Source organism: Cephus cinctus, unplaced genomic scaffold, assembly GCF_000341935.2.
Source record: "Cephus cinctus unplaced genomic scaffold, Ccin1 Ccin1_scaffold0929, whole genome shotgun sequence".
NCBI lineage: Eukaryota > Metazoa > Arthropoda > Insecta > Hymenoptera > Cephidae > Cephus > Cephus cinctus.
The window spans coordinates 299479-311300 of NW_014333498.1; the positions used below are offsets into that span (position 1 = coordinate 299479).

General features: G+C 36.7%; 2 protein-coding genes across 8 annotated transcripts; one reads left to right on the forward strand and one right to left on the reverse strand.

Moving 5' to 3' along the window:
- Positions 1 to 1427: 1427 nt before the first annotated feature.
- LOC107271271 (serine/threonine-protein phosphatase 6 regulatory subunit 3) lies at positions 1428 to 9896 on the forward strand. Of its 6 annotated transcripts, none has more exons than XM_025088452.1 (22): positions 1428 to 1854; positions 1928 to 2095; positions 2222 to 2301; positions 2371 to 2522; positions 2600 to 2721; positions 2821 to 2991; positions 3053 to 3228; positions 3299 to 3412; positions 3491 to 3626; positions 3703 to 3855; positions 3940 to 4053; positions 4130 to 4194; positions 4262 to 4457; positions 4844 to 4930; positions 5019 to 5116; positions 5213 to 5294; positions 5378 to 5576; positions 5641 to 6073; positions 6152 to 6390; positions 8347 to 9301; positions 9391 to 9468; positions 9558 to 9896. In XM_025088452.1, exons 2-19 carry the CDS (start codon positions 2036 to 2038, stop codon positions 6372 to 6374), a joined length of 2661 nt encoding a protein of 886 aa, XP_024944220.1. In that variant the 5' UTR covers positions 1428 to 1854; positions 1928 to 2035; the 3' UTR covers positions 6375 to 6390; positions 8347 to 9301; positions 9391 to 9468; positions 9558 to 9896. The 6 variants fall into 6 exon arrangements, with proteins under 6 accessions (XP_024944220.1, XP_015602538.1, XP_024944223.1 ...); XM_015747052.2 differs by having other exon boundaries at positions 5662 to 6073; XM_025088455.1 differs by having other exon boundaries at positions 5378 to 5567.
- Positions 9897 to 9984: 88 nt separating this feature from the next.
- LOC107271272 (ubiquitin carboxyl-terminal hydrolase) lies at positions 9985 to 11822 on the reverse strand. Of its 2 annotated transcripts, XM_015747053.2 has the most exons (7): positions 11650 to 11818; positions 11557 to 11568; positions 11210 to 11338; positions 10972 to 11117; positions 10759 to 10900; positions 10612 to 10687; positions 9985 to 10529 (listed from the first exon to the last, which is right to left on the reverse strand). In XM_015747053.2, the coding sequence occupies exons 1-7, from the start codon at positions 11680 to 11682 to the stop codon at positions 10384 to 10386; spliced, it is 684 nt and encodes a 227-aa protein (XP_015602539.1). In that variant the 5' UTR covers positions 11683 to 11818; the 3' UTR covers positions 9985 to 10383. The 2 variants fall into 2 exon arrangements, with proteins under 2 accessions (XP_015602539.1, XP_015602540.1); XM_015747054.2 differs by lacking the exon at positions 11210 to 11338 and having other exon boundaries at positions 11650 to 11822.

The window sequence follows — 11822 nt, forward strand, 5'->3', positions numbered from 1 at the left end:
TATACCGCTGCTGGTTACGGGTTCGATCCCCCATGAAGAACTCTTTTTTCATCCTTTTTTTTTATTTTACTACAAAAATAGTTCAAGGTTCTTCTCTTTTAACCTTTCTAGGTTGCCCAAACTTTATTTTAAGTTTATATATATTTTTTTTAATTTTATGTATGACGGAATCGACTAATATTTTAAACGCCCGCTCGTGCCGCGCGACCGGCGACTTGAGCGATTGCGGATCCTCTCTCGCTGAGGGGTCTGCTATTGCTGTTACTGCTGCCGCTGGTTCTTATAATCTTATAAATACTTTTTTATTTGCAATCTTCAGTTGCAGCGCCCAGTGTAAACTCAATAAGATTTACTTTTAGAAAATAATTAGCTCACTTCATTACTTGGAATCAATAATCTTAAAAAGCAAATATGGAAATGAGCATTATCTCTGTCAGTAATTGTTCGTCCACGTGGAGAAGGGTGGCGCGAAAGTTCTTAACTGGTGTGCATCTTCATATTATTCTGCTTATATGTAAAGTAAGCGAAACGACAATAGTAAGCAGTTGAATAAACGATCAAATTCAAAAAATATATAAACTTAAAATAAAGTTTGGGCAACCTAGAAAGGTTAAAAGAGAAGAACCTTGAACTATTTTTGTAGTAAAATAAAAAAAAAGGATGAAAAAAGAGTTCTTCATGGGGGATCGAACCCCTAACCAGCAGCGGTATACCTTGACAGCTTATTGACTCAGTCACGATGCTCGTTTAATTCTAAATTAAATTTTCTATAGATATTTATCTATGATATTTCAAAATTTCTCTTTGAACTGTTCTCGGTCGTTTCATTTACCAACGAATTTCGCCGTTCATTTTTTAATGCTCATTTTCGGCATGATAAGAGGTAAAGAGTGAAAACCAATATTTCTATGCATTTCTTATAACTTTGAAATTTATTTGAATATACACATTTATTTGCGCATTACGTCCATACAAACGTTTAGGGTTCTGTTGGACGAAAGACCTTGCTGCCCCGCCTGTTTGTCAAGAACGGTTTGTGAGGGGCGGCAACATTTTCCCCACCACCGAGCAATCCATTCATTTTCGCTGACTGCAATATCGGCTGGAACGATGATCATGACCCGCGCGGCTACGCGAAATCTGTAACATCGACACAGGCGATGATCACGAAATTCTACTCCCGGACGCGCCGCTACGATTTAGCGCCATGCTTTTGGTATCGCCTAAAACCGGAACGTTGTGCATCTCCCCACTCATCTCTGCACACCTACAACGGCTGAATGAATTTCTACAGAGAATAGAAACTCTACTGATATTACAACAATGAAGTTACGGCCTGTTCATCTGCCAACACGCAGCAATAATGCGAAACAAGGGAATGAATTTGTCCAACTTTCAGCCAATCACTGATAAACAAGAAGACCCTGAATGATCTTCGATCGGTAGTTCACATTTAAAACCGTCTGATTGTACAATAAATGGCGATTCGTAGGGTGATCTATTCTGTTCAAAGTTTCTTCTTCTTCGTCGTTAGTAGTTGAGTTGAGCTGAATATACACGAGGCGATAGTTCTACAAGGGAAGCTTTCTCCATAATTATGGCTTTGAAGACATTAGAAAAAGCTCATTGAAACTGTGCCGTGTTTACTAACGAATATTCACCAGGGTGTCCTAGCGCATTACTCCAGACGTCAAAAACTACGACGTCTCTTTCGGGTTTTGCGTTTATTCAAGGAACGAGTGACATTTACAACTAAATCCTGGGAAACTATCGTACTATGTAATATTTTCGTGCACGGTGCGACGACCGAACGATCTCTCCAGACATTCCCTTATCGTGGCTGGACGATATTGCGTAATTAAACGATCCACTATTTATCTGTTATGTTCTTTTACGGAAAAATATACTTCATTCATCTTCTTTGCAGCTTCTAAATCGTGCAGATGACCTGATCTCTTTGGAGCATCTACCAAGTCATCTTCTGTTTGGGACAGAATTTCTTGAGTTAATGTAGTTGAGGGATATACTTCTTATCATGTTTTGGGCTAATAATTATGTCTCTTCACCCCACATTGAAGCACTCCTCAATAAAGAGGTTATAACTTATTGTTATACATTTTTTTTAATGGTTTATTTATAGTGTCATTTATTGTTGATACTTCTGTTTCAAGCAATTATTGTATATCATGTGCTTTTTGACATTTAATATTGAATGTTTTAGGATGTCACGTTGCATGAACTTATGGATGAGGAAGACATTTTACAGGAATGCAAAAGTCAAAATAAAAAGCTTGTGGATTAGTAAGTGCTCTGATAGTAACAAATAAGTATTTGTATTACTACAATTAATTTGATATTGATAAATTTTAGCTTAACAAGACCAAAGGTTATGGAGGAATTGGTGACACTAACAACAAGAGAACCATCTCTCAATATAGATGAACGTTGGAGATATAAATATTCAAATGTTGCTTGTGAATTACTTACTTCTGAGGTTCCTACGCTCAATGAAAAGCTAGCAGGTATGAAACTAAAAAATTTTTTCATTGTCTTGAATAAACTAAATTTTAGAGATATTGTTATACATACAATGCTTTAGGGGATGAGACACTGTTGTCCAAACTGTATGCCTTCATAGATACGGATGAGCCATTGAATCCATTATTAGCATCATTTTTCAGTAAAACCATTGGAGTTCTAGTAGCTCGAAAGAGTGATCAGGTAACAATTATTATTTTTGGGTAAATTATTCCTTTATGACAATCAAATGAATAATGCCCTTTTTTTCCCTTTTTGTCCTGCTCCACTTCAATCCAACAGAACTGGTATTCCTATCAGTTCACGTGTCTCCAGGTTTTAGAGTTTCTGAAAAGTCGCCAGCGTTGCGTCGATCTTCTTCTGCGACATTTAGAAACCTCTGCTATAATGGATTTGATTTTAAAGTTGGTGACTCAAGTGGAAGGCAACGATATGCGTCAAAATATTCTAACTGTAAGATTTTGGTGCTTGACGATATGGAAACTCTTATTTATGAAAAAATGTTTTTCTTTAGTGGTTGGACAGTCAGGATCTGGTGCAGAGACTTGTACAACTTTTGTCACCTTCCGCAGGGGTAACGAGACATGCAAACGCAGCACAGCTGCTCTGCGATATGGTGAAAGGAGCCCGTGAGAACAGAAATACTATGGAACGTGTAGATCCTGATCCCATTCTATATACTCTAGAATCGTAAGTACATGAGTTATTTCGTTTTGGAATTCAGGTACGGTAAAAATCATGACTTATTTCCTTTATACAGAGATGAAATTGTAACTTTGCTACTAGAAACAATATTAACTGGAGAGAAAATGGAAAGTAGCATCGTAGGTGGCATACAAGTGCTTCTGGTTTTGCTTGGTCAGAAAGCCAGCAAGTAAGTATTAAGGTATTACCTTGTTACCAAGTACTTGTATCATTCAGCAATCCATACAAAATATATGTGCTTATGTAGTGTGACCAATGAGGGAGACGTACAAGGAATTGGAGCTGGAGAAGATTTTACCGATAATAAACAACGTACGAAAATTTCAATAGCTACCTTGCCGTACCTGGAACATTTTCACCAACTTCTTTTGGACCCGCCCAAGGTAAATGCAATGACGTATGACACAATCGGCTTTATTGATATTAAAATGTCTATCGTTTTCTTTTTGTGCTGTACAGAAGCCTGCAGTGAAAACCACTGCAGGAATATTGGAGTGTCCTTTAGGAAACACAAGACTTCATGTTGCGAAATTGCTAACGTCTCTTTTATCGACGGAAAATCCGAAAATACGGGAGAAACTAGCAGAACTAGGAACATTCCAAACTTTACTGGTAAGTGCGATTTGGCTTAAAGGAATATAGGTATAATTGGAAGAAATGTGAACTTTATCTGACAAATAAATGTATTCCTTCCAGGACTTATTCTTCAAATATTCGTGGAATAATTTCTTGCACACTCAAGTAGAACAGTGCTTGGCCCTAGCGATAAATAGCACTTGTCATGATACTAATGATATTATTTATCCTCACGTAAGAACCAAACGATATAACTGTAATAAGTGTTTTACATCATACAGAGTTAAAAACTGAAATTTTTATTTTTCAGCTGTTTATCAAGTGTAGATTAATTGATAGAATTCTCGAGGCCTGGGATAAAAATGACAACAAACAGTAAGTACTTCATTCTATTTTATTTGTCTACTAGTGTGCTAATCACTTTATTAATTAATTACACTAGGAACACAGAGAAAGGTGTCAGACAGGGTTATATGGGACATTTGATCAATATTGCCAACAATATCGTGGCTCAATGTGAGGAGAGCAATGTCAATAATTTTTTACAAGCCAACTTGTCCTCAGAATGCCTTAATAAGTGGGAGGCCCTAGTGTCCAATCAACTGGCCGAGATCAACAAGACTCATCAGATACAATTGGTAAGGCAGAGTAGTACATCGCTTGTCACATCCGATTTTATTTATGTAACCCTTACTACATTGTTCAGAGAATGCCAGACCTCCTATTTACCATGCGAGTAAAATGTAAATAACAGGAGTAATCTGACTCGAAACTTTCCACATTTTTAAAATTCGTATAGAAATTTTTGAGGTAAATTACTCTTTCAGTTTTGGGTTCATTATTCCGATAGCGATGTCAAAATGATTGTTAACCCAGCAGAATATATGCTGAACTGCGTTTTGAGAAAGAATCTCTGTCAAAAACCTGTTACTTACAATTTTTATTTACATTTTATTCGTATGGTGTTAAGAGGTCCGAAGTCCCATTAGGACTAAGGTAATGAAAATCTTTGAAATTCTCTTAGGGTGGTATACCCCAAACATGCATGACCAATTCCGACGAGAATCCAAACGAGTACAATACATTTTCACACGATGCGTACATGCAGCAGGTTTGTATGACTCAAAGATAATGTTTTCTAAGCATTAAAGACTATTTTAAGATTCTTTATATACAAACTACCAACTCTTTATATTTAGGCTTATACTAACTACCAGGAACAACAGATGACGCCTCAATTGATAGAGAATTATGGATATCATGATGATGAGTTCAATGACGGTGACGATACTCTTGCGTAAGTATCAGAATATTTTATAGCACTTTGTAAAATTAGCATATTTCTGTTAACTGGTTAACATTGCATAATTAATTATTGTCTAATTGTTCACAGTAATTCTGTTGATCAGTTAAATACTGTGGCCTTCAATCTTACCGAGGAGGATCTCGATAAAGGAGAAGAAATGTTCAACCAGGTGAAAATCACATAAGCGAAAAATCTAGATTGAACAATTTAGTTGAATCGCGGTTAACCTTGAACGAATTATTCTGTTCACAGATTTGCCAACAAAAACAAAGAGCAGGAATCGAGGAGAGCAGCGGTACTGGAGAATGGAATGATGATGGCGAGCTAACGTTTCAAACTGTCATCGACAAGAGGGACTGGCCTACGAAGCAGCAACACCACGATTCAAATTCCTCTGACGAGGATGAGGACGATCCGCACGACTTACATATGGAGGTGGACGGTACTGATCGTGAGTTATTACAACATCACTCTCGGAAGTCATTCATACTGAATACTTAAAAATAAATATACAGATATATTTTCAAATGTTACAGAATGGGACTCGACAGAGCCTTTGTCGACCAACGTAGTCCTCCCTAAAGTCAATCCTTGGGATGTAGTACCGTCTGAACCTGTTGAGCAATCTGGTTGGGCAAACTTTGACAATTTCGAGAGTTCCCTCAACATAGATGGCATTCCTGAGACAGAAGCCAAAGCTTCTGAGCACGAAGTTCAAGCCAATAAGCAGGACAACACTACTGGAGGAGCAACTACGGACGATAAATCGATATCCGATAAGAATTCAACCAGTGCTGGTGACACTGTAAAAATCGATGCTAATGACACAGTGCTCCCGTCACATGACACTGATAAGACTACCACAAATCGAAAGATTAACGAGGATCAGAAGGATTCTGTAAATACAGCAGACAGTAATGCCAATCCCAGTGAAACCTCAGATAGCGGGTAAATCTTGATTAAGGAAAATTCAATAGTGCTGTCTCATTATATTAAATAGACATTCATATAAAAAATGTATTTCAGGAAAACGGATAGTAAATCTGTCAATGACAAGGGTTCCAGGGTGCACGTAGTGGAGATTAAAGTAGCAACTGATAAGAAACAAGATGAAGTTACTCTGAGCGATGACGGTGCTACGACCGTTGTCGAAGCTGAAAGTGAGAAGGCGCAGGTCGCAGCTGTTGATAATAATACATCCATCGCATCCTCGGCGTCATCCACGTCGCAGGTTCTGGATGCACAATGAGAGATCTCTCGCGGAGGTTTGGAACAGCAATAGTGATAAATCATATCAGAACGACCTTACCATTTCCAGATTATGAATACTTTATATTTCTATATGTTCCGTTATATTTTGCGTTTTTATTTTTACTATGCTTCACACCAACGACCGAACGTTGCAGGTGAACACTTCTAAAGTAACTGAGCAGGCTGTCGACATATGTAACGCGTATATATATATTATACACACGTAACACAAACAAAACACATATAGAGATGAATACACTCCAGTAATGAAAGAGGAGAAAAAAAGAAAGAAAAAACTTTATCGATAAATTTTCTAACATTTGCCTACACAAAAATATAGACACATAACAATAACGGGATGATGAAAAAGAACTTTGACAATGCTCAACTATAGTTAGTGAATCGTTTGATAACTGTATTTAAATGCGTTTATTGTTCTCAAGTGGGCGGGGGTTGGGGGGTTGCCAGTGTTCATACGTATCTATTGAATCTAATTTCTATCCCTGTATTTTATGCCGATTGTTAACACTCACATAAAGTTTACAATTATATACAGTATATAAATCATTGGTATAAAATATAAATTTTTTTAAAAGTAAATCAACTATTGCTGATCTATCATTGCCTGACGTTCGTCCACGTTACGTTAGCGTCGCGGAACTAGATGAATGGGGCCAGAATATTCACGGATGAACATATTGCAGGCGGCTACAGGCGGGTAAACTGACAGATTGTCAGACGAAAGTAAGATCAGATAACTTAAATTGGAAAAAAAGAGAAGAAGGGAAAAGCGAGTGAACCGCGAAAGCTAAGGTCTCTCTAATTGCGATTAGACTGCTTTTAAAGGATATTTTTAATTCCTAGCTGTAATAACAAGTATTATCACAAGCATTGTATACCATAATGTTCTTAGGTAAAGATGAGGCTGGTCCTATATGACCCGTGTTTTTCAGTAGGAGCGTTAAAAGAGATAAAAAAAAAGGAAACACATCAGACACCACAATCAATCCGTAGTTGCGACATAGTGTGACTCTCCTCTATGTATCTCTCCGTTTTCATCTCTTCTGTTGCAAGAATTACTTCGGATCTATTAGGACTTCTATCTATCGTGATACGAGCTAGCTTATGCTTTACAAAATAGCACGTGCGAAAGAGAAGGTGAGAGCGTGAAAAAGAGAAAAGCGAATGGTTGAGTGAATGATAACAAAAGAGAAGGAGAGTGTGTGAAACAAAGAAAACAATGATGGTGATGAGGTTAAGGATTAAAGCAATTTAAGAAGGTGCAGTGCCTAATAATTGGCTGAGTTGTGCGTATAATTAAATATATGTATATCTTCTATGCCAAGCCACACAACAGACGTATATTATTGTGATGCGAGAGAGAAGAAAGATATCTCTATTTTTATTATTTTGAAGAGTATACTTGAAGCCCTGTGCGAAACGTTGGGTTGTCGAGATCCTCGCGCGAACGAAGAACCGACTAAAAGAGCGTATCGGAAGGGTTCACGCTTCAAAAGTGCCAAGTAACTTAAAGGATGAAAAAAAAAAGATAAAGAGAGAAAGATAAACGGGCTAGGCTTTCTTAAACACTGTATGATTCTGTACAATTGTGTTCGATCCCTTTTTTAATGAAGCGTTCAATAACGGCGACCTTTCCTTCTGCCTTACACTACGTGCACGACAGTATATATTGTATTTACAGCATTGTACACGACAGTTGTACATAATTAGCGAATAAATAGAAATCTACCTACGAGGTACTACGTCACGACTTCATTTCTTTTTTTATTCTTCTCCTCTTACCATCTTTTTACTCATACAATTACTAATCTCAATCCGAGAAATGTATTTCAACTTGACCTTTAAATTTATTTCAATTAAAACTGTGTTGCACGCTTTCTCATATTACAATGACCAAAATATTTTGTAGAGTGCGTGAAACTGTTCTGATAGTATCTACATATTTTCAGGGGACCTCGTGTCAGGCAGCATCCTCGAATCTGCGAGAATACGATATTCGCGCGTGGATGCTAATTCAATAAGCGCAAAATAAGCAAGTAACGACTTCGCATCCTAATGCCAATTACGCAAATATTCCAGAAGTTACCATTGACACTCTGTGCAACGAAGAAAGTTTTCCATCATTAGATACTGTTCTACGTCATGCATCATGTGTACTACGCATTCTGCTATTATTTCATGCTTTCAACAGTTTTTATATCCAGGCACTGTCTTTTAGATCTTGAGAACGACGAATCTTCCGATGACGTCTTTGTGTACCTCTTGATTGCATTAGTTGTTTACTACAGTTCATATATCATATACCCTTTTTGATGTTCCTTATTAATTAGAGATTTTTCATACTGATGAAATTGTGTATTTAGGCACTTAACATTAATACTTTTTTAGATAATTCTGTTGTGACGTAGATGGCATGTGATTTTTCGATATACAAAGATATTCCTAGAAATTGTAAGAGATCCTTTGGTTTCTGAATATCTGAAGTCTTAAGAATGACGTTTAGTTCTTGTCCATAGGTTGCGTTTGTTAATTAATTCAATTATACCCCCGCAAACGGGAGATATTTTGGAGAGGGTCCTGCCGTCCGTGTATCACTTACAATTAGTGGGGATCTTGTTAACAAGGAGAGCTCACAGGTATAAGAGAACAGTAGTGGGGCACTTTGGATCACTTTAATCCCGTCATCCACATGAAGATGTCTCGTTCTTTAAATCGATACGAGCTTCCCCAACGGGGCAGCCTCTGCGTTTTATCGTTGTGTATTTTATCTTTTCTGTGTACCTCATCGTGGGCCGTGCCACTTCCTCAACAGGATTCACAAGATCATCAGAGCACAATTGACTCCACCTTGTCAACCACTTTGATACCTAAAGGAAACTTGACCAATTCTACAGCGAGCGACTTGTAAGATTCTAATAAAATTAAAGTAATATATTCGTTAAGTTAGTTTCCAGAGTCAATTTTTCTGTTTTTTTTTTTCTTCTTTTCATTAGGTACGTTATAAGGGCTGTTGTTTATGAAATAGGAATCCTGACCGACATAGACAACTCTACCAACGATACAACAGAAAAGTAATTCTTTGCAATTGTCTAGCTTTGGTTTTGTTCTATTGTACATCCAATTTCAAGTGCATAGAATAATGTGTGGCTTTTCCTTTCAGGCACGAAGAAGTGAATATTTCTTTCTACAATCCTCCTCGTCAGGACAATGGCTTATTGGATCTTAGTGAGATTCCGGTGCCCCAGATAGTCAGTGTCAACCCTAACGATCACGAGGAATCCGAAAAATCGGAAGGAACGAGACAGGAGAGTTCATCTGAAGGAAGCAGTGATTGAAATTATCACAGGTTCTCACATCATATCATGTGTAAATATGTGTATAACTATTTCATTTACTGAATCATCTGCATCTAAGTATATAAATATAAAAAAAATATACGCGTTAGTAACGTATTGTACGTGTAACTAAATTTAAAATAAAAGTAATGCCAACATTTGAATAGGAGCTTTTGCTTTCCTTCCGTCTTTTCAAACTCTTGTCTTCCAAAGAATATAATGTGTCAGCAAAGGTACTAAAGGAGTCATATATTTGTTTCAGTTATTTATTTAATTGGCAGCGAAATGCGTTGTGGCGATGAGCCAATGAATTAGAAAATCAGTTAAAACATGTTAATACGTTAGAATAACGATAGAAGAATCACAGTGACGTGTTTCAGCAGCAAAGTACAGGTCTAGAAGTGAAGACCAATAATTTGATCTTATGAAGCATATACAGTGTTAACTTTTGTAAAAATATATAAGTAACATACAAAATATATGATTTGATTTTTTTTGGAGATGTGCGTATAGAAAGTATGCTGAAAGCCACAGTGTTGAATATGTTGAATTATGTCGAGAATGTGTAATATAGAAAATGGATTATTTGGTCTTGTCAAGTATATATATGTAAATGCTGATAACAGCTATTATTAAATACACCAACAGCCTTTAATCAGTAGCAGCCAAGGCAACCATAGTGAAGCGCATTTCATCGGGGTCACGAGACATATAATCTCGACAGACCCGAGCAGCATCCTCCAGGAAAGTCTCTGGTGTAGATGGACCGTGATTTACTGGAAAAGGTTTACGGCCGTCTGAAATAAAGAAAAATTGTTGTCAGATATTTTAGAGAACTATTGTATGTACAAATGTAAGAATTCTTTTGGAAATACTTGCCAAGTTCATAGAGAGATCCATCCTTTTCGACAAAAGCTATAAAGTGATGTATCACGGGTGTATCATCTCCTGGTGCCTATAAAATGATATGTAGACAGCTGTCACAGTATGGCATTCAGAAAGTATAGAAAGGAATGTTTAATTTACCTCAGTTTGACCTTCTTGGGCAGATTCCTTATGAGTGTCAATAACACCAGATGCTTGCATAAGCATTTCACCGCGTTCAGCAAACGGAAGGTCTTTGGTTTCATCTAGGAACGACTTCAGAATGCCATCCTCCAAAATGATCCTAATATTTATATATGTGCGTTTGAAATACGTGAAAGTTTATAAAAATGATCATGACATTGATTCACTTACTGATCAGTATTGTTAGCAACGCTATGGATCAATGCAACTGTTCCACATGCATTGGAGACGCACTGCTTCATATGATAGATCTTTTCAGAGATAGGTTGTTCACCCTCTTTCATTTTACTCTCTTGATCAGCATAATATGATGAAGTCTAAAAATGGGAAATATAATTCTTATACTTCACTACATACTGTTTTGATATATGCATTGATATAATTGATATATTTATTTTTAATCTTATACCTTGTCTGAAAAAGGATATAGAAGTATAAGGGCTACCACGGGCCTAGGAACCACAGCCAAGAGATCTGACTCTATGCCATAGACATCCACAATACCCCATTTTTTTGGGACTCCCAATTTATGCAGGAACTAAAGTGATACAAACTTTCTATTTAGATCTAATCAAAAGGTTTTGTATACAGGTACTCGACAGAAGTAATATTTTCATGAAGTTCAATGGATAAAAATTATAATACTACCTTACAGAAGAATTAATTACTAATCATTAACAAAGACGTGCAAAAATACAAATTTTTATACATATACCAACGATATTTATCATAAGGTATTGCAATTGCAAACCTTACCTTTGTCATAACCTGTAACAAAAGAATAATATTTTTAAGCATTACAATATCCAAAGTACTAAGCATTTTAGAATCTTATAACTCAGTACTCACATCAGGATTAGATTCGAGTGGTACCCAAGCCATTGTTAACGAATTTCTGCAGTAAACTATCTTTCAAATATACCACAAAGCCGGTACTTTTCTGTCAGCAGAACTTTCAATTGGTCTGAATTGGTATAAACTGGTACGAACAAAAGCTATTGACGAGTCATCCTAGATTTTAA